Source organism: Chiloscyllium plagiosum, chromosome 38 (assembly GCF_004010195.1).
Source record: "Chiloscyllium plagiosum isolate BGI_BamShark_2017 chromosome 38, ASM401019v2, whole genome shotgun sequence".
Taxonomy (NCBI): domain Eukaryota; kingdom Metazoa; phylum Chordata; class Chondrichthyes; order Orectolobiformes; family Hemiscylliidae; genus Chiloscyllium; species Chiloscyllium plagiosum.
The window spans coordinates 8,284,039-8,310,480 of NC_057747.1; the positions used below are offsets into that span (position 1 = coordinate 8,284,039).

The 26,442-nt window shown below is 42.4% G+C and overlaps 1 protein-coding gene across 2 annotated transcripts in view; it reads right to left on the reverse strand.

Moving 5' to 3' along the window:
- The window catches only part of LOC122541791 (microsomal triglyceride transfer protein-like), a 102,018-nt gene that overhangs the window by 35,749 nt on the left and 39,827 nt on the right, over positions 1-26,442 (reverse strand). For both annotated transcript variants that reach the window (XM_043678773.1, XM_043678772.1), the window contains 2 exons: positions 5,696-5,853; positions 2,592-2,760 (listed from right to left, as the gene is read on the reverse strand). In XM_043678773.1, the coding sequence (XP_043534708.1) occupies positions 2,592-2,760; positions 5,696-5,853 (327 nt within the window). The remainder of the gene's footprint in view (positions 1-2,591; positions 2,761-5,695; positions 5,854-26,442) is intronic.

Sequence of the window (26,442 nt, forward strand, 5' to 3'; positions counted from 1 at the left end):
GACAGGTTTTATAATGGGCCGTAGGTTCTCTAATAATATTAGAAGCTTGCTGACTATGGTCCAAGTTTGTCAGCAACGACCGATTCAGGGGTTGGTGATTTCTTTAGATGCAGAGAAAGCATCTGACCGGGTGGAATGGCCGTATCTTTTTTATGTCTTAGAACAGTTTGGGTTGGGTGGGGTTTTTGCTAGGTGGGTGGAGCTTTTATATCACCACCCTCTGGCTGCGGTCAGCACCAACGGGGTGAAGTCTGGGAATTTTAGGATTGGTATGGGTAGTCGGCAAGGCTGCCCCCTCTCACCGTTGTTGTTTATGTTGGTGATAGAGCCGCCGGCAGTGGCCATTCATCAGAACATCCACATAACGGCTCCACAAGTGGGGTCGAGGGCACGCAACATTACACTATATCCTTGTGACGTCCTTCTGTTATTAACCTGTTGCTCATGGATAAGATGAGAATAGTTATGGACCACTGCCGGAACCCCATTGTTATTCGTATTCGTATGGTCAAGGCATGGAGAGCGATGCATCAGAATGAGGATTGTTTATGCAAGACTTCACAACTTACGCCCATAGCTGGTATGCCAGGGTTCCGACTAGGGATGATGGACTCAGGGTTCAACTACGGGGCACAAAAGGAGTTTCCAGTTTGGGAGACTTGTTTGACGTTATGATGTCTTTTGAGCAACTGAGCTGCAAATATGGGCTGCCCGTTTTTTTTTTTTCAGGTTAGGGATTTCATCCAGAAGAAGACTACGCTTCTTACTAAGCCCTATAAGCCCCATAAAGAGAGGTTGTTGCTACGTTCCACAAGCACCCTTTTGGTTAATACCCTTTACTGCTTGCTGGATGGCAGGGCCCGGCAGGTTATGAGAGGTTTGGGAGCAAGAATTAGGAGTGGAGATCTCTTCTGAAACATGGGAGGACATGGGAGAACAGGTGAAAGGTCTCAATCTATCATAGGAAATATGCTATGTAGTTAAAGGTTCTGCACAGGGTTCATTTTGCACCGGACTGTCTGGTGAAGTTTAAAAAAAAGAGGCATCTCCAATGTGCCCCAAATGTAAAATAAGTGTAGCCACTGCTTCTGGACATGCCACAGGCTCAGTGTTTACTGGAGTGGTGTGGCGGGAGAGATAGGAAGGGTATTGAGGACTGAAGTTAAATTAGACCTGATATCTCTCCTCCTAGATCTACCGAATTTATCATCTTTAGACTGGCATGGGAAGAAACTATTTAATATTCTGACTTAATGTGCACGGAAGAATATTCTAATCAATTGGGTCTCTGTGATCCCACCGGGCTTGTTGGGATGGTGGAAATTAATTATGGAACACATTCCCTTGGATTTTTTCACAAATATGGTGCACCACACACCAGAGCATTTCTATAAGGCAAGGCAGCCCTTTTTGAGTCGTTTGGACACAGATTTGTCTGCTATCTTAACTAGGACATTCGTTTAACCAGGATGGTTAAGTTTGCTGAGCCCTGGGCCTTGAAGGGCGGACTGCTGAGTTAATAAGGATTTATACACAACGCTCCCATTTTTGGTTTTGGGAGCTCTGTGCCGAATATTGTTACTTTGTTTATTTTGTGTTCTTGCATTTGTTTGTTTGTTTATTTGTTCTTTTATAGAGTTATAGAGATGTACAGCATGGAAACAGACCCACTTACTTATTTATTGGTGTTATTTTGCACAGTGTTTGGTTTTGCTTTGTTTTATAGGGTAGGTTAGTAGTTAGTAAAAGGTTGTTGTATTGTAATTTGCATTCTTTTTCATTATACTGGTATTTGTTATATTTTCCATAACTTCATACTTTTGTAAAAGGTTTTTTTTTGCTCACAAAGATATTTACAAACAAAAAGGTTCTAGGATATCTACTTTATCCAAAGAGTGTTAGAATTGGAACTTGCATTTAGGTGAAATGGAGGCAAATTACGATCTGCAGCAGTTTAAGGAGGCAGCTTACCCCGATCTTCTCAAGGGCAATTAGGGATATGCTCACATCCCATGATTAAATAAAAAAACCCATGTAAATTGCTGCTAAATAAGCATGTATGGGAGAAAGGGATAGAAGGACATGCTGATTAGATGGAAAGAAGAGGGGTGAGTGAAGGTTTATGTGTTGTACAAGTTCTGGCATGGAACCATTGGTCCGAATGGCCTGTTTAATTGTGAATACTTTACTGTACAGGGCCTGAGGATGCACTCCACTATAATTAATAAAATCTTCTGGACTTCAGACCTCCTGTTCAAGATAAACTGGTGGCTCTTTACCGGCAGAAAGCAGTCGCTTGTTGGCTGCTGCCCACCTCTCCCTAAGCCTGGTGGGTCCTGAGTGATGGAAAATACACCAATCTCATATCATTAGATAAAGTCAGCCATCTTGTGCTCAGGCTCACCATCCAAGTACCATCTACAGAGCAGCACTGTGCCAGCATTGACTAATGCTGAAACATTTCGAATGTAGTGATGATCTTGGTTCAAGTCCCACCTCAGAATGTGACAGTCACAGAGGGATGTTATAACGTGTCCGAATATTGACATGTAAAAAAAAATTAAACATTGTACTGCATAGCTCATACATACCAGCAAGATGCGTAAAAGTTCTTTTGAGGGGTGTGAGGTGAAGGCACTGGCATACAAGAAAGTCCGCAATTGAGGAATCTGGGCTTCCTTGGTGAAATCCAGGTATTCGGAGAGGGCGCTCAGTGATGACTCTGTCTGCGCTGCCGTAGCCGAGTCTATCAGGAAGGAGCTAGAACAGGACACAGACAGGATGAAGCCTTCAGTATGATCCCCAGTCTCAACAGGACTACGATCGACTATTAAACCTGCAAATTATCCAGAAGTCATTTCCAAAAGAGATGTATTGAGAAAGAACTGAACGCATCATGTTTACAAAAAGGCAAACAAGGAACAAGAATACATCACCATTCAATAAGGTCATGGCTGATCTGATTTTAACCTCAACTTTATATTTTTGCATTTCCCTGATAATCCTTCGTCCTCTAGGTCCTCAAGAATCTGCCTACCTCTGCCTTCAAAATACTTAAAGCTTCTGAAACAAAAACAGAAATTGCTAGAAAAGCTCAGCAGGTCTGGCAGCATCTGTGGAGAGAAATCAGAGTTAACACTTCAGGTCGAGTGACCCATCCTCAGAATTAAAAGATTCAGTATTTGTTGCTTTTTGAGGGAGACAATTCCAAAGACATTTAACCCTCAGAGAGAAAAAAGGAGATTTTCTCATCTCAGTTTTAAATAGTCACCCCCTTATTTTTAATCTATGACCACTTCTAGATTCTCCCACAGAGGAAACATGCTCTCAATATCCACCCAGTCAAGTCCCCTCAGGGTCGAATGTTTCAATTAAATCACTTCAAATTTTTCTAAACTTCAGAGGATTCAGGCTTAGTCTGTCTAGTCTTTCCTCATAAGGCAATCTGCCCATTCCAGATACTGGTCTAGTAAACCCTCTCTAAACTGCTTCCAAAGTATTAACATCCTTCTGTAAGTACAGTGATCAATACTCTACACAGTACTCAAAATGCAGTCTCACAAACGTGCCGCATAACTGAAGCATAATCCCTACCATTGCATTCAATTCCCCTTGCAATAAATCATAACATTCTATTAGTTTTCCTGATTACTTGCTGTATCTGCCATCAAAGCTTCTGTGATAAATGCACGAGAACACCCAGACGTCTCTGCATTTCAGAGTTCTGCATCCTCTCATTATTTAGGTGATATGCTGCTTTTCTATTCTTTCTGCCAAGATGGACAATTTCCCACTTTCCCAAACTGTATTCCATTTGCCAGATCTTTACCCACTCACTTAACCTATCTACATCTCATCCACTTCACAATCCACTTTCCTCCCTGCCTTTATCAAATCTAGCGACCATACCTTTGATCCCTTCATTTGGTTCCCCTTCATATCTAGCTCAAGTTATTTCTTCAAAGAACCTAATAAATTAGTTAACATACTATCCCTTTGATAAGACCATATTGGCTATGCCTGATTACCTTGAATAATCCAAATGTCCTGTTATGACACCTTTAATAATAGCTGCTAATATTTTCTAAAAAACTGACATTAAGCTAACTGGCCTGCAGTTTTCTGCTTCTGCCCTTTTTAAATAAAGAAATTAAAGCTATTTTCCAATCTAAAGGAACCTTCCCTGAATCTAATGACTTTAAAAACCAATGTATCAACTATTCCACCAGCTACTTCTTTTAAGACCCTAGGATGAAATCTGTCAGGCTCTGAGGACTTTTCAACTCACATTTCCAACAATTTACTTAGTATGACTTCCCTGTGAAATAACTCGACAGAGGCTGATATCCAGTCCGGACCGGGGAAGAACGACAGTTTCCTTCCTTGAAAGGCATTACTGAACCAGATGGCTTTTTTCTGACAATCGACTCTTGGTGATCATCTGACTCTTAATTCCAGATTTTTATTGAATTCAAATTCCACCATCTGCCATGAGGGGATTCGAACCCAGATGTTCAGAACATTACCTGGGTCTCCGGATTAACATTCCAGCGATATTACCATTAGATTATTACCCCTCCTCCCATTTTGTCTCCATACATTTCCCCATATCATCACCATAGTGTATCACATTTGTTATCAGAGCACTCCTCTCTCCCGCCTGACACATTCTCTTTGCTTTATTCTGATCGTAAGTCCCTGGCTTTTGACTTTCTGATGCAAGGTCATTGATGAGGAGTGTTTGAGTTTCTTTCTGTACACATTCCTGCCTGGTCTTTTGGGTCCTCCCAGCATTTCAGGGTTTGCAACTTCTACAGGAACATGCTTCATTCAGGGACTAGCAAGTTGCACCCCCCCCCCCCCCCTCCTCCAGCTGCCACTGACTGTTCTGCAGTGTCTCCAAGATTTTAGTTTGATTGTCACCTTGTCCTTATTTCCCCCTGGGATGACAGTGTCAATGGCCAACCAACATTCATTACCCATCCCGAACTGAGTGGTTTACTGAGCCATTTCAGACATCAGTTAAGAGTGGTATGGGAGTCAGTGATTGGCACTGCTGCCTCACTGTGCCAGGACCCGGGCTCATTTCCAGCCCTGGGCAACTGTATGGAGTTTGCACAATTTTCTCTGAGTGCTCCGGTTTCCTCCCACGGACCAAAGATGTGCAGGTTAGGTGGATTGGCCATGCTGAACTGCCACTAGTGTCCAGGGATGTGTAGGCTAGGTGCGTTAGCCAGGATAAAGATGGGGTGGGTCTGGGTGGGATGCTGTTCGGAGGATCAGTATGGACTCAATGGGCCAAATGGGCCACACTGTAGGGATTCTGTGATTCTAAGAGTCATTACATTGCTGTCGACCTGGTGTCACATGCAAGCCAGGTCAGGTGAAGACCGCAGATTTCCTTCATGCAGGGGATTAATGAGTTGGATGTGTTTTTACAACGTTTGTGACTTTCATGATCACCATTAAGACCAGAATTAAATTGTCAAATTTTTTAAAAGAATATTAAATAATTAGCAATTTTAAAGAATGCAAACTCCCGTGCTGCAGTGGTGGGGTTTGAACACATTTTCCCAGCATTCACCTCAGCATTACTCAAGTGCTACTAACACTGCAACACCACCTCCCTCTGCCAAGAGATTCCTAAGTGTGTGTTCATTTATAACGATGAATGGAAGACAGACCATTAACTCACATTTCAGTGTTTCCTGCTTTCTTTAGCAAGTTCAGAATATCAATCTTCTTTGCTTCTCTCAGTAGTTGAACAAAAGCCAGGAACGTCCTTGTTGTGGATATTTTATAAAGATCTTGCAGAGCAGTCTTTTTATTGAGGCTTTTCAAATAATCACTTGCCTTAAAGAGAAACAGAGTAAATCTCTCATCATAGGGTTCCGACTGCTGGATCTTATCAGTTCAACTTGAAGGAACTCAGATGTGTTTATGTGGTCGTGGCACTTGCTCAGATGCAGCTGCAGCTGCAGACATGGGGAGGCTGTTAACACCGCAGCCACCACACCATTTAAGAAGCATAGAATCCCTCCAGTGTGAGAGCAGGCCATTCAGCCCATTGAGTCTACACTGACCCTCCGAAGAGCATACCATCCAGACCCATCCCATTCCTGTAACCCTGCATTTCCCATGGACAATCCACCTAACCTGCACATCTTTCGACTGTGGGAGGAACCCAAAAAGCCCAAGCACGCACAAAGAGAATGTGCAAATTCACACAGACTGTTTTCCAAGGCTGGAATCGAACCCAGATCCCTGGCGCTGTGAAGCAGCAGTGTTAACCATTGCTAGTTTCTCACTCTTACCACTGCCCAGAGGTTCATTACAAGGATTTACAGATTGATCATCAAACTGTTTGACCATGTTATAGCTCACCTTTGTGAAGTGCCCAGTCCTGAGGTAAGACTTGAACCCACGATTTCTATCCCAGAGCATAGACACTACCACCACACACCATAGCATCTCCACTTTAGCAATAGCCACCAATGCAAAAGGTGACTGTTAAAGGCATGTAAAATTATACCAATAAGCCCTCTCCAGTCTGGACAAAACAAGGCCTCAGAGGAAATTGTGACACTGAAGGATATTTATCCCTCAATCAGTATCACAAAAAAAATGACCTGGACATTTCTGTTTATGGGATCTTGCTGTGTATGAATAAGCTGCTTTCTTTTTTACAGTGAAAGACTTCTGGGGTGCTTCATTGGCTGAATAGCTTTGTGGGATGCCCTTTGATCATAAAGATTTCCCCAGAAATGTAACTCTTTACTTATCTTTTATGTGACCATGAGTCTTAACGTCCATTTTGGTCAATCTCCCAGTGGCATTTGTACAGTTATAGCCTTCAGATGAATTACATTTAAAATGTGAGAGGAATAAGCAGGTCATGAGTTTGGCCATTTTAAAGTCAAAACGTTTTGTTCCTATTTTTCTAATGTACTTTGATTTGATATTACTATTCATGGTTAAATTGCAAAATTTAATGCAACTTGGAAGTTGTTAGGAACAGAGCTTAAAAATGTGTTGCTGGAAAAGCGCAGCAGGTCAGGCAGCATCAAAGGAACAGGAGAATCAACATTTCGGGCATAAGCCCTTCTTCAGGAATCATTCTCCCATTCCTTTGATGCTGCCTGACCTGCTGCACTTTTCCAGCAACACATTTTTAAGCTCTGATCTCCAGCATCTGCAGTCCTCACTTTCTCCTAGTTGTTAGGTTAAAGCACAGCAGCACCACCATTGGTGGGAAGATGTAATTACAGCAAGCCCCATTCAAGTCTTTGCCACTTCTCAACTTGACAGTTTCAATGCACTGAACGGACGCCCATTTTCCACCTTCGATAAACTAAAGCTCATCCAAAACTCTCTGGGCCTGTTCCTCCACCACTTCCATGCTTACTGGCCCTACACAGGGTTCACATGAGCAATGATGAAAGTTTACAATTCTCAAGTTTGTTTTCAAATCTCCCCAAGGCTTCACACCTTCTGTCTCTATGTAACCTCCTCCAGGTTATAATCTTCCAATATACTCGACTTCTTTTAATCTGTCCACTGCTTCCCATCTGCCCTAGGCCCAAAATGCTGGAATTCCTCCAAAAAAAAAATCCATATCTCCTTTAAGATAGTCCTTAAAGCCTTCCTCTTTGATCAAGCTTCTGGCAATTTTTCACATAACTGGCAGTGTAAAATTCTGTTCTTCAAGTACTTTTACTACTAAAGATGCCACATAAATGGAAATGGTTGTGCCAGGTTGACAAAGTAAGATTCCAGTATAACAATGTTAATATTTGAACATATGCATGGGTAGGCCCCTCAATCTCTTCAGCCTGCTCTCCCATTCATTAAGATCATAGCTGAACTGATTAATCTTCATTCAGACAACATGGATAACCTTTTACCCTGCTGCTTATCAAGGATTTTTCATAGAATTTCAGAATTGTGATGCAGGAGGCTATTTGGCCCATTGTGTAAACATGAGCTCTCTGATTGAGCTTTACGACTTCAAGCCATTCTTGGGCTCCACCCCTCCCCCACATATCCCAGCACATTGTTTCTGAGCAAATAACCTGATGCTTCCCTCTCCAAAGTCTCGACTGAAGTTGTCTCCACTACACATCGAGGTTGCGCCTTCCAGGCTCCAACTACTCACCGTATCAAGTTTTCACAGTTACTGTACCAGCTTCTGTCAACTATTGTAAATTTGTAACAAACCCAGAAATTGCTGGAAAAACTCAGCAGGTCTGGCAGCACCTGTGGAGAGAAATCACATTTAAAGTTTCACCTCTGCTGGATCTTCCTCAGTTCTAAGGGAAGGTTATTGGACCCGAAACGTTAACTCTGATTTCTCTCCACAAATCCTGCCAACCTGCTGAGCTTTTCCAGCAATTACTATTTTGGTTTCTGATTTCTAACATCTGCATTTCTATAGGTTTTACTTTAAATTTGTGCTCCTCCCACTTCATTCTTAATCATTTAGTGAGTGGGAACTGTTTTTCCCAATCCAATCTGTCCATACCCTTTGTGATTTTGAAAACATCTATCAAATCTCCTCTTAGCCTTATCCAGTCCAGGAAGAGGCCATTTGTCCCATCGACTCTGCAGGACCCTCCAAAGGGCGTCCCATCCAGCTGTTGACTTTAACTCCATATTTCCCATGGCTAACGCATCCAACCAGCACATCCCTGTTTACTATGGGGCAATTTAGCATGGCCAATCCACTTAAGCTAATCTTTGGACTATGGGAGGAAACCAGAGCACCCAGAGGAGCCCTCCCCCCTCAGATGTGTGAACTCCACACAGACAGGTGTCCGACAGTGGAATTGAACCTGGGTCCCTGGTGCTGTGAGACAGCAGTGTTAACCACTGAGCCACTGTGCCATCCATAACTGAAGTAGTTCTTATCTCTGGAACTATTCTTGCAAACCTCTTCTGCCCTTTATCCAATATTCTCCCTGAAGTATGGAGCCCACAATTATAGATAATACACCTTACAAATAGTAAGGTTGTGGAATGTCCTGCCTGCAACAGCAGTGGGCTCACCAACATTAAGGGCATTTAAATGGTCTTTGGATAAACATATGGATGATAATGGAATAGTATAGATTAGATGGGCTTTAGATTGGTTTCACAGGATGGCACAACATCGAGGGCTGAAAGGCCTGTACTGCACTGTACTGTTCTATGTTTTATGTCTATGTTCTATGTTCAAATGAGTGTAATGAGCATCTTACGCAGGTCCAACATAAGCTCTTTGTTCTTCTAATCTATGTACTGACCAATAAGCTAATAAAGCATATTCTTTATTAACTACTTTCCCCGCATTTAATAGAATATGTAATTATACACCCAGGATCCTGCACACTTTTTAGATTGCTACGTTTCATTTGATATTACAGCTTTAAAACAGCGATGATCAAGAATTATTTTTCTTAAGAGGCCCCAGAATGCAGTAGACACCTGGATACTGAATCAAGGAGGAGATAGATAGCTTTTTAATTAGAAATGGGTTGAAAGATTATGGGGAATGGGCAGAAAAGTGGTCATGGTGAGATCAGCGATGAACACAGTAAATGGTGGAGCTGAAAATGTGTTGCTGGAAAAGCACAGCAGGTCAGGCAGCATCCAAGGAGCAGGAGAATCGACGTTTCGGGCATAAGCCCTTCTTCAGGAAGTAAATGGTGGAGCAGAGTTGAACTGCTTCTAGTTCGGATGTTCTTAAAATTCAGCTTCCCCTGTGTTTTCAGGAAGGTCATTCCAAAGATTCATGAACCTTTGGAGAAAAATGATTTCTCCTCATCTCTGCTTTAAATGGGTAAGCACTTATTTTGAAATCGAGACCCCTACTTTTAGATTTTCCCATCCTTTCCGCATGTACTCAATGAAGATCCCTCAGGACATTTAACAATAAATTTACAATGGAAACATATACATCATTCTATCCCTGTACTTTAATCCGTGTCATACTTTATTTCTCCCCCGCAGTCATGTCTCCAACTCAATCTTTGTGACTCCCAGGCCTGGAATATTTTGGAAGGTTTCAGTGCAATTACAGTGTTAGAGTGCAATTTATTTTCTTCAACTGATCCATAGTGCATGGGATAAATCTGGATCAGTTCCACAGAAATCTCTTTTGTCTATTCAATTTCACCACACCCCACATCAACCATCTCTTGAATTCTGCATTTATATGGAGCCCACTTCCATTACTTCATGGCAATTGTGTTTATCAGTTCATTTATTTCTCTGCCCTGAGCCCTGTGTTATATCAGCTATCTTCACCATTTTTAATGTGACATCTGAATCTGTTACATTGAAAAGTGAAAAGCTTCCACTGTTGGACCTTATTAAGTATCCAGTGCTTACTGTGCATAAATGATGCACAGATTAGTTCTCAAAGATTAGTTTTCATAACGTCCATACCATAGAGAGAATTAAAAATGAGTTAGGTTTAATTCTTATGTATCTAGGTTGGTCTTGTTTCCACTGGAGTTTAGGAAAGGGAGGGCTGACCTTTTTTTGAAGTGTATCAGATCCTGAATGGTCCTGACATGGTGGACATAGAATGGAGGTTTCCTCTTCAGGATGAGTCCAGAAATAAGAGGCACCATTTTAAAATTAGGGTGCAGATATGGACCCCGTTGGACAAACACTCTTTTAGGTCAGATAGGTAGAACATTTTGTCTTTGATGTTTGTGCAACTTTGGAACCCTGTGATTCAGAATACTTTTAAGACGTAGGTAGACATGTTCCTGTTAGAAGAAAATGGTGACCAGGTGGTGGGGAGGGGGAGAATTCAAGCACAAACAGAACAGCCATCACCTTACTGTATGGTGAAGTAATCTCGAGGGCCTGAATGGCCTATTTTGTATATTCAAGTATTTGGTTTCCAGTTTAACAGTTTCTTATGCACCAGGGTATCTTAATAACTGTTGGTAAATTTGCATACAAGTTCCAACTGGCAGGATTGATGTGGAGATTTGTGCAACATTAATATAATTTCTACACTCCATTTGGAACATTCTGATTTCCTGTATTTGTCCATTTTTCCATCCTTGTTATTCTCTATCTCCTCTCTGTCCATCAATCTCTCTGTCCCTGACCCTTCCCTTTAAAAAAAAATCAAACTCCATCCACTACCAAAATTGCACTTTACTGTTAATCAGGATTCTTTTTTTTCCCCATATTACATTTGATAGACTTTTGAGTACAGCTATATCTTAACTCATGGCAAGGTCACGTCCCACTGCACTCTGTTTGGAACCAAATAACAGGCAGAGCTTAAAAGCTTGAAATCGTAAGTGAAAACAGTCAATGCTAGAAACATGAAGTAGCTCAGTCAGCATCTGAGAAAAGTAGAGTCTAAGTTTTAGGTGTATTCACTTAGGAAGGGTCTGGATCTAGAATGTAATGGTCTCTGTTCCCTACCCAGTTGCTGACTGACAGTCTGTGTACTTTCACAGTTCCCCATTATGTAAATTTATTTGAGGTTTTTATTAAATATCTGTTCATGGGATGTGAGCTGTGCATTTATTGCCCATTCCTACACATAGACAGCCTTACTGATGTTAAGGGGTCCTACTCTCTCCTTAGTTACTCCTCAGTTCTGTCCTTTTGGATTCTCCTTAACCTTATCTGCCAAAGCTATCTCATGTTCTCTTTTTTGCTCTCCTGACTTCCCTCAAGTATACTCCTACTGATCCTACACTCCTGTAGGGATTCACTCGATAGCAGGGATTAATTAATTTCGGATATCTGGTTGGCATGGACAAGTTGGACCCAAAGAGTCTGTTTCTATGCTGTCCATGTCTTTGACTCTATGTCTCTAAGTTGGTGGTGAACTGCTGCAGTCCTTGGGCTGTCAGTACATTCACAGAACTGCAGGCCTTTCACTTTTCAAAATAAGACCTAACGATGGTGAAAAATGAATGTAAAACACAAACCGCATACTGAAGTCTCATGTAATAAAGATGAATTTATTCTAGTTAGTTACTCTGAAGCAGTGACCTTGACTATAATCCAATTTTTCAACCAAGAGCCATGTCTTTTTTATCAGTTGATAGATTTTCTTTTGTGCTTCAAAGTGTATTGTCTCAATGAAACAACTCAGCATAGGTCGTTAATCCATCACCAAGTCACTCTTTATTTCCATGTACACAGTACCTGTACATGGACTCTCGAAACGTTGACCCTCCTGCTTCTTAGATGCTGCCTCACCAGCTGTGCTTTTCCAGCATCACACTTTTCGACTCTGACCAGCTAGCTCAGAGCCAGTCCGTGGAGTGAAAAGAATCTGAGACTCTTGTTTATGTCCATCAGCCAGGACTCCCTGATTGGCCAAGATTAACAGCCCCAGTCGGGGATCTCATACTCAATGAGATCCACCTGATCCTCATTCCAATCACTACACTCCAGTTTTGTACAGTAGCATGTTTGTATTATTAATTATTTGCAAAATGCAGTGCCTGTTGCTATAGGGATAAACATGGTGGCCACTTTGCAACAGCCAATAGCAATGCGCTGAACTACCGGTTCAGAATATTGGAAGAGGAGGCGGTTATATCGCCCATTAACCTGGTTCACAATTCATTGCAACCAGGTTGAACTCTGAAGAAATTCCATTGTTCAGCATTTGCCTTAAAGACTTAGTTGCCAAATGCAAATTCTAAATTTGCACATGACACAGATTTGGGGCGAGGCGGGGAGACAGAACTATAGTCAATTCTGAAGAGGACTACAACAAATTACAGGAGGCCATTAATCAACTTGCTGAACAGGCAAATACAGTTCAACGCCGATAAACATGAGCTCACACATTTCGAAAGGAAGAAAGGTCATTGCTCAGAATATGCAAGGGTACATAGGGTGGAGGAGCAAGGATATCTTTTGAGTTTTTAAAATTAATTCACAGGGTGTGGATGTGGCAGGCTAGGCCAGTGTTGAAGCTCTCCAATCTACGGGATGGAAGTACGCACACATAATGCTAAAATAGAACTACAATCTTATTCTTCAGTTCGCCGCCCAAAGATAGCTCTGATCCACAGCAGCACCATTCCCACCACAGCTAAGGCAATATGGCAGCTCCCAAATCCACTGCAGATGGGATGGAGATCAAATCCTACGCTGTTAGCATCAATCTAATCCTCATCAACAATCCAGCCAGCTCCTCCTTTTCTCTAATATATGTTCCATATTGAGCTTCATCCATTGCCCATCTATTTATTCCAATGATGTTCTTCAAAAGCTCTGCATCAAATTCCTCGGAGTTTACAATGCTCCCAAGTCTCGTATCATCCATAACTTTTGTAACTGAACCCTGCACCCTCAGGGCTAGGTCATTAAGATACATCAGAAAGAGCAGGGGTTCTAACACCAAGCCTTGGGGAACTCTCTCCAGTCCAAACGTCATCCACCAGTCACAAAGTTCTGTTTCCTGTCTCTCCGTCAGCTCAGTATCTGTGTTGCTACCCTGCATTATTCCTCAAGCTATAACTTTGCTCACAAGTCTGCTTGTGTAGCACTGACTAAACACCTTCTGGAAGTCCATGTGCAGCTCATCAACAATATTATACACATAAACCCTCTTCAGAAAACGTCTGATTTGTTGTTTCACAAAGTTATGCCACAAAAGGAATCAAAACAAGCATGTAGATTTTGAAAGGAAAGCAATAGGGTCACAGTATCAATTCAAAGTTTTATATAAAATAAGGAAATGATATAGGATTTGAAAATGGAGACTTTTTTGTATTCTGGTCCAATTAATTCCCAACTTTTAACCTGTAAACTAAAGATATTGACTTTGTCTTTGCAGTACCAAAGGAGATAGTTAAATTCATATGTGCACATGTATGTGTTGTGCGTGTGGTTCATGTGTGTATGTGTGCGAGTATACGTGGGTATGTATGTGTGCACGTGTGCGCGCACATATGTATGCGTGTGAGAGTGTACGTGTGTATGTGCGTACGTATGTGTATGTGTGTGTGCACATATATATGTGTGTGTGTGCATGGCCCTGTCCAGGCATAATAGACAAACTTCCTGAATAATATTAATCATACAGTCAAAGAATAACATGTGGATTTCTGGGTCTTAAATTTTATAAATGAAATTCAAAACTCTCACGTAAACATTTTCTTGGAAACAAATTCAGCAAATATCAATCTGCAAAACAGTCAAGTGGAAAATGCAGCAAAGGTCAGTACATCTCAAAGGCAAAACCAAAACAAGGAAAGCATTGTAAAATATTTTTTTGCAATGCTTTAAAGAAAAGGATGACTTGTACTGATATAATACCTTCCATATCCATCGATATCCCAAAGTCTTTTACCTTTTGCTGTGTAATCAATGTTGTAATGTGGGAAATCCTGCAGCCAATTTATAAACAGAAAGTTCCCAAAGTAACAAGGTGATCAGTTTCATGTTGCTGACTGAGGGATAATTATTGGTTAAGACACCATGAAAATCTCTCCTTCTCTTCAGTGAATAGGGCCATGGGCTCTTTTACATTCACCTGAGTTCAGCTTCTATCAGAAAGAGGACACTGAACATACAGGCGTGAAATCAGGGTAAATTGTGTGGTCAAACCTCTGCAGTGCCCAGTGAACCTTTTGACTCAGGCATAGGTGCACCTGAGTGAGCCACAGCGGGCGCCATACCTAAACATGCCAAGTCAGACCATTCATTGTCAAACCTGACCATAATAGTTTCACAGTAATATAGTGAAAGTTTTGCAGAGATCCCGAGAAAGTCAGTGTTCTGAAAAGTAGGCAAGAAATTATTCACACGGTATTTGCATGATGTGATATCAGACGTTATCAGCATCATGAAAGGCTAATGCTTTGAATATCTTTAAGACTTAGTGCGTCGGAGTATTACTGCAGGGCTTTGTTTGGTTTCCTTTTGCACATTTGCTCAGGTCAAAGTTTTGGGAATGCATTTCAATTCCAATTTTGTTTTGGCTTTATGTTGTGTGTTTGCATTGGGTTTGTAGTTAAAGTCTAGAATTTTGTTTAATATTTTGAAGAGAGCTTCTTTATCCTTTTTAGAGGCAAGGCTGGAGCCTTGACTGTGTGACTAATTTCCCTTACTTTGAAGCTATTCATTAAATAATAAAAATAAGGCTGGGGATCTTAGGTGCATGGGAATACCATCACCTCCAAGTCACATACCATCCTGACGTTGACCCTTACTTCCATTTAGCACCAATGCAAGCCCTGGCACTGGGGCAAGTGCCATCATCTCATGGGTAGTCAAGAGGAAGACTAACCACTGTTTTCTCATGGGCAATGGGGGATGGTCAATAAATGACATCTATACCAGTGAGACCCACATACTAATCTTTCAGAATTTATATTTGTTGAGGATCTTACCCAATGTGTGTAACACAATTTCATCCAATCACAGCTCAACCAGTCATCAGGAGGTGAAAAAAAAAATCAATCAGGTAACGGTCCAAAGAATCTCAGACCAGAGCCCCAGCAAGCATCTAGAAGGACAAGGGCAGCAGATTCATGGCAACACCTCCAAGTTCCCCTCCAAGCTGACACCACATCCACTCTGTCCAGCACCGCCACTCAGTAGTTAACAGTGTGACTAACTACAAGATGCACTGCTGAAATTCACCGCTGTGCCTTAGACAGCGCCTTCCTAACTCATGACCACTTCCATCTAGAAGGACAGGGCAGCAGACAAAACCGCCACTTGCAAGTTCCCTGCCCAGCCGCTCACCCTTCTGACTTGTACACATATCGCCGTCCCTTCAGTGTCATTGGGTCAAAATCCTGGAACTCTCCCCAACAGTTCTATGGGTCCACCTACACAAATGGACTGCTGTATACCCCATCATCACCTTCTGAGAGACAGCTCAAGGGGGACAATAACTAAAGAAGATGATGATACTGTCCCTATCTCTGGGATATCAGCTCTAGTTCCAGGATCGACGTCAGGATTTGAATTTGACTCATTTATTGTCACGTGTATTTAATACAACATACAGTGAAAAGTTTAAACTGTCGTCATGCATCGGCACCATTTTGACTAACTTAAAAATAAATAAAGATAATAAAAGAAATTTTTTTTTAAAAGATAACTTAAATAGAGTCCACATTTCCAACACTGTTGATAGCTGCCTCCTCACTGCAGCCACCAGAGATCTGCTCCAGCTTTCACCGGCCACCACTACATCACTGCCATAATCCCATGATGGCCACAGAAGAATTATAGACTGTGAACAATCCAGAAATCCTTCAGCTTTGGTGGTGGTGGTCAGTAAGAGTGGGAGAGTATCCTGCCCAGCCAGAACTGTGCAGCAGCTGTGATACCGTGATCTCCCCACATGAACACACAGCATGAGCAAATGTTAACAACATTCTGAAGGTAAAAGTAAAGTCTCCAAGTGACGCTTGGGAAGGCAATAGACAGACAGAGGGAATGGTTCATGAGAATGGTTTCAAGGATGAGGAACCTCCATTATAAAGATAGATCAGAGAAGTTCAAACTTGCTTTCCTTGAAGAGAGAGGAGATCAGATCGAGTCATTAAAAATCCAGAAAGCTCTGAACAGAGTAGATAGGAAGAAACTGTTCTGAGTGCTGAAAGGATCAAGAGTGAGAGGACACAGATTTAAAATAATTAGAAGAGAAGCAAAGTGATAGAAGAAAAAAAAATTTCACTTAGTGAATGGTTAAGGTCTGGCCTGCGATTGTGGTAAAGCCAAGTTCAATTGAAACATTCAACAGATAATTTGACGGTTATTTAGAAAGAACGTGCAGGGTTACAGTCACTCCCTTCTAATGAGTCCTGCTCTCAAATGATGTGCCTGTGCAAGGCCTGGTGATGTTTTGCAATACTTTTACAAAGTGTCATGTAAATGAAAACAGTTGTTGTTTAATAAACAAACTCTCCAGCTCCCCAAACCTCTAAATGAGGACATTTCTCCTCACCTCAGTCGTAAATGGCCAGCCCCTTATCCTGAGATCATATGCACAACTTCTTGATTCTCTGTCTGGTTAATCAGCCTCTCAGCATTCACCATGTCAATCCTCGAATAATTATTCTGTATTCCAATTACCTTACTGCTCATTCTTCAGAACTTCAGTGAATATAGTCTTTTTCCGTTCAATATCTCTTCATCAAACAATATTTTCATCCTTGGGATTAATCCAGTGAACCTTTGTTCTAAGGAAAGTGTACCCTTTGAATAAGGAGACCAAAACTGAACATACATAGTCTCTTTAATTACAGCAAAATTCCTTTATACTAACTCCCTTGCAGAAAGGCTAATGTACCATTTACCTTCCTAATTGCTTGTTATACTGGAATGTTAACTATCTATGAGTCATGTGCAAGGGCAGCCAGGAATGAAATTCTGGTTTGCTACATTTTTCCAGCACTGTGGTTAATAAATTGCATATTTCCCACAATACATTCCATTTGCTACTAAATTGCGCACTCACCTAACCATCCCATACTCCTTTGCAGCCTCCTTTTCACTTTTACTTTAGCAATTCACAGTGGCTCAGTGGTTAGCACTGCTACCTCACAGCACCAGAGTCCCAGGTTTGACTCCAGCCTCGGGTGACTGTCTGTGTGGAGTTTGCACATTCTCCCCGTGTTTGTGTGGGTTTCCTCTGGGTGCTCTGGTTTCCTCCCACAATCCAAAGATGTGCAGGCCAGGTGAATTGGCCATGCTAAATTGCCCATAGTGCTAGGTGCATTAGTCAGAGTGAGGCTTGGTGTGGACTTGTTGGGCTGAAGGGCCTGTTTCCGCACTGTAGGGAATCTAATCTAATTCACTCCTGGATACATTACATCCAATACTCTTATCTATTCAATGATAGGGATTATAAATAGCTGAGGCCCCAACATTGATCCCTTTGACATCATACTTGTTCCAATTTACCAATCTGAAAAACATCTTTTCATTCATCAAGTGGAATTTTCCAAGCCTACCAAAGGTTTTGGAGTTTGGGAAGGTTTTGAAAATGAGGTGGCTTATTCTCTGGAATGATAGCCTTCCTCTCTCAACTCCACCTAAGACCTCCTGTTATAATGACAGATGGAGGAGATTTAGAAGACTGAGAGGACTTGACAGGGCAGATTTTGAGAAACTGTATTGGGCAGTGCACTCCTGATTCTAACCACTCCAAAAAAAGGCAAAAATTATTCTCACATCACCTATATTTCTTTTGCCAGACACATTAAATGCTGAATACTTTTACCTACAGGCTGTTCCTTAGCCAAATGCCTTATGGTTTTTTCCTAAGCTAGTAATCTCCTCTTCTCTACTGGCAAAACAAACAATTTCAGGAATCTCTGCAAAGGTACGCTTAATAAAAGCTGCTGGCAATGAAAGATTAGGGAAAAAAACAAATCAAGCAGTAGTTGCAGGTACCTCAGGAATGTTGAACTTACTTAACCCTGTAGAAAAATGTTATTATCAGGAAGGCCAGAGCTGTAAGAATTTATGTGTTTCATTTGTATTGAAGCTTTTATGAGAAAGCAATACGGCTACAAACAGACAGAACAACTTTTCTGCTGTTTATTTTACAATTTGAGGAGATTGTAACTCTGAAGAGATTCCATAAATTACATATTAGTCAACTTAAATCACAACGTGACGTTTTCATTTGCAGCAAAGTTAGCTGTTTATCATAAAGTCATTAGCAATGTGGAAAATGGAAGTTCACCCAGTCTGTGAAAGCTGAATGCTTGCTCCTCACTGATCCAATTATTTTGTAAATAACTGTACAGAGACTACAACTGGGTGTACTGTTCAGTGATTAACTTGACACCACGTTGATTCCAAACATAGCATCACCAAAATTGTTATGGTGCAGGGAAAACCATTGAGCTCATCATGCCTCTATTACCAATCTCCTGCCTTTTCTCCATATCCCTGCTCACCATTTCTATTCAAATAACCATTGAATGCCCCTCAATGGAACCTGCCTCCGCCATATTTCCAGGCAGTGTATTCCAGACCTTCACTCGTTAGTGAGTGAGTCATAGAGCTGTACAGCATGGAAACAGACCCTTCAGTCCAACTCGTCCATGCTGACCAGATATTCTAAATCATTCTAGCCCCATTTCTCAGCATTTGGCCCATATCCCTCTAAACCTTTCCTACTCATATACACATCCTTTGAAATGTTGTAACTGTACCAGCCTCCACCACTTTCCCTGGCAGCTCATTCCATACACGCACCACCCACTGCATGAAAACCTTGCCCCTTAGATCCCTTTTAAATCTTTCCTTTTGCACCTTAAACCTATGACCTCTAGTTCTGGAATCCCCCACCCCGGAAAAAACACTTTGTCTATTTGTCCTATCTATGCCCCTCATGATTTTATAAACCTCTAAAATGTCACCTCTCAGCCTCCCATGCTCAAGGGGTAACAGCCCCAGCCTATCCAGCCTCTCCCTATAGCTCAAACCTTCCAATCCTGACAATATTCTTGTAAATCTTTTCTGAACCATTTCAAAGTTCACAACATTCTTCCAATAGGAGGGAGACCAGAATTCCACACAGAATTCCAAAAGCAGCCTAACCAATGTCCTGCACAGCTGCAATATGACCTCCCAACTCCTATACTCAATGGACTGATGAATAAAGGCAAACATATCTTCTTGACTAGAAAGGAGAAAGTGAGGTCTGCAGATGCTGGAGATCAGAGCTGGAAATGTGTTGCTGGAAAAGCGCAGCAGGTCAGGCAGCATCCAGGGAATAGGAGAGTCGACGTTTCGGGCATAAGCCCTTCTTCAGGAATGAGGCTTCCTGAAGAAGGGCTTATGCCCGAAACGTCGACTCCCCCAATCCCTGGATGCTGCCTGACCTGCTGCGCTTTTCCAGCAACACATTTCCATATCTTCTTGACTACCCTGTCTACCAGTGACTCCACTTACAAGGAACTACAAACTTGCACTCCAAGGTGAGAAAGTATTTTCTCACATCAACCTTGCTTCATTTGCACATCACCTTAAATCTATGCCCCCTTGTTCTTGTTCCTTTTATGAGTGGGAACAGCTTCTCCCTATCTACTCTATCCAGCCCTCTCATCATTTTGAAAACCTCCATCAAATTTCAGCTCAATCTTTTTTCTCTCCAAGGAGAACAGTCCCAGCTTCATCAAACGATCCTCATCACTGAAGTTTCTCATCCCTGGAACCCTTCTTGTGAATCATCTCTGCACTCTCTCTCTCCAATGCATTTACATCTTTCCAAAAACGTAGCGCCCACAACTGCACACATTACTCCAACTAAGGTCTAAAAAGTGCCTTGTACCAGTCTTATACAATCATAGAATTGTGGAATTTGGAAGCAGGCCATTCAGCCCATCGAGTCGACATCAACACCCTGAACAGCATCCCACGCATACCCACCCCCAAACCCTATAAACCTGCATTTCCCATGGCTAATCCTTCTAACCTACAACATTCCTGCACAAAATGGGCAATTTAGCACGGCCTATCCACCTAACCTGCACATCTTTGGACTGTCGGTGGAAACCGGAGCACCTGGAGGAAACCCACACAGACGGGGGAAAAACATGCAAACTCCACATAGACAGTCGCCTGAGGGTGGAATCAAAACTGGGTCCCTGGTGCTGTGAGGCAACAGTGCTAACTACTGAGCCGTGCCACCCAATCCTGTACAATGTTACCATCTTGCAACTGTACTCTACATTTTTCCCACCAACATGGCTAATAAATTTCAGATTTTCCTACATTATATTTTATTTCCTACCAACCTATGCACTTTGCTGTTCACTCTTAGGATGGCAGCCAGTGACTGGTGGAGTTCAGCAAGGTCAGTGCTGGGATCACAACTATTCACATCACACATTAACAATCTGGACAGAGGAACTTGGGGTATTGTTGCTAAGTTAGCAGATGACACAAAGATAGTTGGAGGGATAGGAAGTGTTGAGGTTGCAGAAGGACTTGGACAGGCTAGGAGAGTAGGCAAAGAACTGGCAGATGGAATACAATATGGGAAAGCCTGAGGTTATGTGCTTTAGTCAGAAGATTAGAGTTGTTGACTATTTTCTAAATGGGGAAAAGCATCAGAAGTCTGAAGCACAAAGGAACTTGGGAGTCCTAGTTATGGATTCTCTTCATGTTAACATGCAGGTTCAGCTGGTTGTTAGGAAGGCAAACGCAATGTTAGTATTCATCTCTAGACGGCTAGAATACAAGAGCAGGGATGCATGCTGAGGCTCTGGTCAGACCTCATTTGGAATATTGTGAGCAGCTTTGGGCTCCATTTCTAAGGAAGGATATGTTGGTGTTGGAGAGATTCTAAAGGAGGTTCCAAGAATGATCCCGGAGAGGAAGGGGAGGGCTTGTCACATAAGGAATGGTTGAGGACTCTGGGTCTGTATTCAATGGAGTTTGAAAGAATGAGCAGTTCATTTCATTAAAACTCACATGATACTGAGAGGCCTGGATAAAGTGTACATGGAGAAGGTGTTTCCAACAATAGGAGAGACTAGGACCCGACGGCACAGCCTCAGAGTGAAGGGACAACCCTTAAGAACTGAGATGAGGCGGAATTTCTTCAGCTCGAGGGTGGTGAATCTGTGGAACTCATTGCCACAAAAGGCTGTGGGGGCCAGGTCATTGAATGTCTTGAAGACAGAGATAAATAGGTTCTTGATTAGTAAGGTGCACAAGGGTTACATGGAGAAAGCAAGAGAATGAGATTGAAAAACCTTCTGGCCATGATCGAAAGGCAGAGCAGGCTTGATGGGCTGAATGGCCTAGTTCTGCTCCTACATCTTGTGCATTTACAGTCTGACACTCCTCTGGACCCACACATGAATAGTCCACCAATTTTTCAATTCTCTAATCTTCTTCTGCCAAACCCTGGGGCCAAGCTCCACTTTGCTCCTGAATTCCGAGACGGAAGCTTGTGCTTGGCTACGTATCAGAACCGGAAAAGGAAACAAAGGGGTGCAGAAGAGCATCGACAAAGGGAGAGCGGAGAGAAAAGATAAGGAACTGGAAGAGGAACAAGCTGTATGGAATCCTTGGGCCTTTCAAAATGTCCACAGCTGATCGTCTGCCTCTATTCCACTTTCCCGCCAATTCGTCACATCACAGTGGGGCATCTAAAATCTGTCTTAAGTCTATTCGAGAACGTGACTCTCTGGGCAAGAAAATTTCAAAGATAACTCTCTCAGGGAAGACACCTTTTCTCATCTCATCCTTAATGATTAGTCCCTTATCATGAGACATTTCCCCCATCTTCTAGATTTCCCAGTTTGGAAACATTCTCTCAGACTCTACCCAGTCAAACCAATTCACTGATTCGCTCATTCTTTCAAACCCCAGAGATTGTAGGCCTGATATAGTCAGCCTCTCATTAGTTTCTGGGTGAAAGGTCAGAGTTCAACCTGTTAAACAGTTGCTGAACTGTCTGAAAAGCAAGTTGGGTGTGAGCAGGCCATTTGGCCCATTGAATCCACACCGATCCTCTGAAGATCAACCCATCCTATCCCTGTAACCCTGCATTTCCCATGGCCAGTCCACCTGACCTGCACATCCGTCGACTGTGGGAGGAAACTGGAGCGCCTGGAGGAAACCCATACAGACACGAGGAGAATATGCAAACTCCACACAGATAATCACCTGAGGCTGGAATCAAACCCGGGTCCCTGGCGCTATGTGGCAGCACTGCTAACACTGAGCCACCTCAGATAGCAAAGCTTGAATGTTACACATTTCTGTGGAGTTTGTGCTTCTAGGTTTTTTTTGGGGGGGGGGGGTGCACAGGGGGGCTGGTTGGAGTGGAAGCACGTGAACTCGCCCTAGCAAGCCACTCAAATGGGCAATTCAGGATGGGCAATAAATGTTGGTCCAACCAAGGAATATAAGGTATAGGAGCCGAATTAGGCCATTCAGCCCAACTAGTCAGCTCTGCCATTCGATTATGGCTGAAATGTTTCCCAACCCCATTCTCTTGCTTTCTCCCTGGAATAGGTGATCCCCTTACTAATCCAGAACCTAAATATCTTGGTCTTAAATATACTCGATGACTTGGGTCTCCACACCATTCTGTAAAGATCTCATGAATGAAGGATAAAAAAGGTAAAATAAAAACATCTCTGACCCATCCCCCACGCTGAATCAAATAGTGTGTGAGTGTGTGAGTGAGTGTGAGTGTGTGTGTGAGAGAGTGAGAGAGAGAATGAGAGAGAAAGAGAGAGAGAGAGAGTGAGAGTGTGTGTGTGTGTGAGAGAGAGTGTGTGTGTGTGCGTTAGAGTGAGTGAGTGAGTGAGTGAGTGAGTGAGTGAGTGTGTGTGTGTGTGTGTGTGTGTGTTTGTGAGTATGTGTGTGTTGGGGAGATCGTCCTGAATTCAGCAGCCTAGTCTACGTGTGTAAATAAATAATGAAGAGTTTATTATTAAACTTGAGAGCAAATGGCAACTAAAACAGGAAAACAACTCATGTTGAGTGCCTCAACGGAAATAGGCAAGAGTTGTTTCTTCATAAAAACAAGTGAGACGGTGATAAAATGGCGGAGAGTTAGTCGCCTCCAGGTAATCAGAAACCAAATGGGTTCTCCACCCCAACTGTTGCCATGGCAGCAAATACAGTCTGAAAGAGAACCCACTCTCAATCCCAGTGCATTTAATGTCACAAAAATCAGTCATCTTCCCAAAATTCATGCCAAGTTCCTGACTTTTGGTGGAAGACATTCGACCATAAGACATAGGAAGAGCTCTTTAGTCCCACTGAGTCTACCCCATCCATTCAATGAGAGTGTGCCTGATCTGATCAACCTCATGCTCCTCTCATGCCTTTTTGCCATAACTCTACATTTCCTCACTTATTAAAAATCTGTCTTCCTTGAAAACATTGAATGATATGTCCTCAAGAACCCTCTGTGGTAAAGCATTTCTAAAAATCTGTATTGCTTTCCAAGTGCTGCCAAAACTCCAGCCTTTCTAATTGGCTGGCAAACTTTCCAATTGCAAATGCAATTCAAATGAAACAGCACTCAGTATATATAATCATGAAACCAGTATCTGCTGAAGCAAGAATTTCAGGATAATCACTGCCGATAACAGCTGCTGTTCGAGGTTAAGTAATGTCACATTAATGAGCTGATTTTTTTTGATAACTGAACTGACCGTTTTTAACAGGAAAATAAAGCCAAACCTGAACTTTTACAGATACCAGCTATTCACCTCAACATCACAATCTAATCTCAAGGTTCAGATGAAAATTGTAAAAACAAACATTTAACATCTCATGTCATACAATGTCCTTGATCAGATTACTGCTTGAAATCTCTCCCAATGTTTCACATTTGGCGAATAACTCGTGAGTTCGATCCCCAACTTCAACAGCACCATCTTCTCGTGTGATCTCATTAAATACCGATCCACTGAGACTATTCTAGAGCCTCAGGGAATTTTGGAAAATCATAACTAGTGACCTCCTCTCTCTACAGCTATGGATTTTAGTGTCCAAGTTTGAGAGCCATCAGATCCTGCATTCAGTGCTCAGTTTCTTCATAGAAACACAGAATCACTACCGTGCAAAAAGAGGCCATGCGGCCCATTGAGTCTGCACTGGCTCTCCGAAGAGCAATCCCACTCGGACTTCACCCAGCCTTCCCCCACCCTAACCCTGTATCCCTGCCCATCCCATGGCTAATCCACTTAGCCTGCACATCCCTTGACACCACAGGCAGTTTAGCATGGTCAATCCACCTAACGTGCACATCTTTGGACTGTGGGAGGAAACCAGAGCTCCCACAGAAAACCCACGCAGACACGGGGAGAATGTGCAAACTCCACACAGACAATCGCCCAAGGCTGGGTTCAAAACCCGGGTCCTGCCACTGTGAGGCTAAATCACTAGTTGGCTCAGTTATTAATTATTTAATGTTTCTTGCCCTTATTTAACCCCTTTGTTACTTTCTACCATGAAATTTGCATAATCTGCTGAGAACACAGACACAACCTATTTGTTCAACATCTCTGCTTTTTCTTCATTTCTAATTCCCTCCGTTCTCTAAGGGACCAATGCTCTCTTTAGCTCTTCACTTGTTTTTTTACATACTTGGTAAAAATTTATCTCTTAAAATTTGGCTTTAATGTTTCTTGGTGGTTCATATTCTATACTCACATTCTATTTCAAGGAATATTTTGGTAGCCCTTTGCTGGTTTCTAACAGCCAATCCTCAATGTTGCTGCTAGTTTTGAAATTTTACAAGACTCTTAATATAACATGATGAATATCTTCCCACAAAACCATAATCGGTACTTCCTCACAGTTCTCATTTTTCAATGGAACATATTTTAGTTAAACACTTTGATTTGTTTCGTTACATGTTCCCTCTATCTATTAACCATTATTTCCCCATTTGGTAGAGGGTTGACAATGGTGATCCTAACCTCAGAACAGGTCAATGAGGAGTCACAAATCAAAGCCTTCTTGGCCTCACTGAGAATAAGTAGGAAAGGGACTGCAATTTGAAATTGCTTTTTGCCAAAAATACCAGGGTTTTGTCTTTCCTGAGCCCATTCCTGCCTCCAATCAGATAAAGAACCAATCCTGACCTGGTTTAGTTCAAAGCCCTTTCCACATCTCTGGCTATACTGATTGCAAACTGCTCTTGCGGAGTCCATCTCAACAAAACAGCTCCCGCTTTCCCCATTTTTGGCTTCAGGACTCAAATTCCCCTTCATCTCACATTACATTTAGTTCCATACAGTTATCTCCTTACCTTGCTTGAATTTATGCCACTTGGCTGGTGGTTTATGGGAACAACTTGTTAGTATTACCTCAGAGGTGCTGTATTCCAAACTGGACTGTAACCTCTCAAACTCTTGCAGTGAAACGTCTTGCCTGGTTCTCCAAATGTAGTTGGCTCCTGGGTAGACCAAGATATTGAGATCCTCCCTTTCCCATTCCGCATGAGTCTTCCAGTGTGAGGTAGTGTTTTTAGCCCCGACTCCAAGCCGCCACACAATCGTTGGAACTCATAATTACAGCTACAAAGAACAGTATGCATTCTCTCGATTGTAATGGTCCCTTTCACTATCACATTCCTTTCCACTACTCACCCACTTGAGCAAATTCCTGCACCAATACAGTCAAGTGACTCATTGCTCGGTATTCCTTGTTTTTGTCCATGCAGGTATCAAGTTGTCCATACCTGTTGGTCAAAGCCAGGCAGCTCTGGGAATCCAGGATGTACAGATAGAGGAACGTCAGGCCGCATGAGGACCAATTCCAATACCAAACAACCCAGGTGGCCTCCTTCTTCAAAGACCGCAATTTCCCCTTAGACGTGGTTGAAGATGCTCTCCACCGCATCTCCTCCACTTCCCGCTCCTCCGCCCTTGAACCCCGCCCCTCCAATCGCCACCAGGACAGAACCCCACTGGTCCTCACCTACCACCCCACCAACTTCCAGATACATTG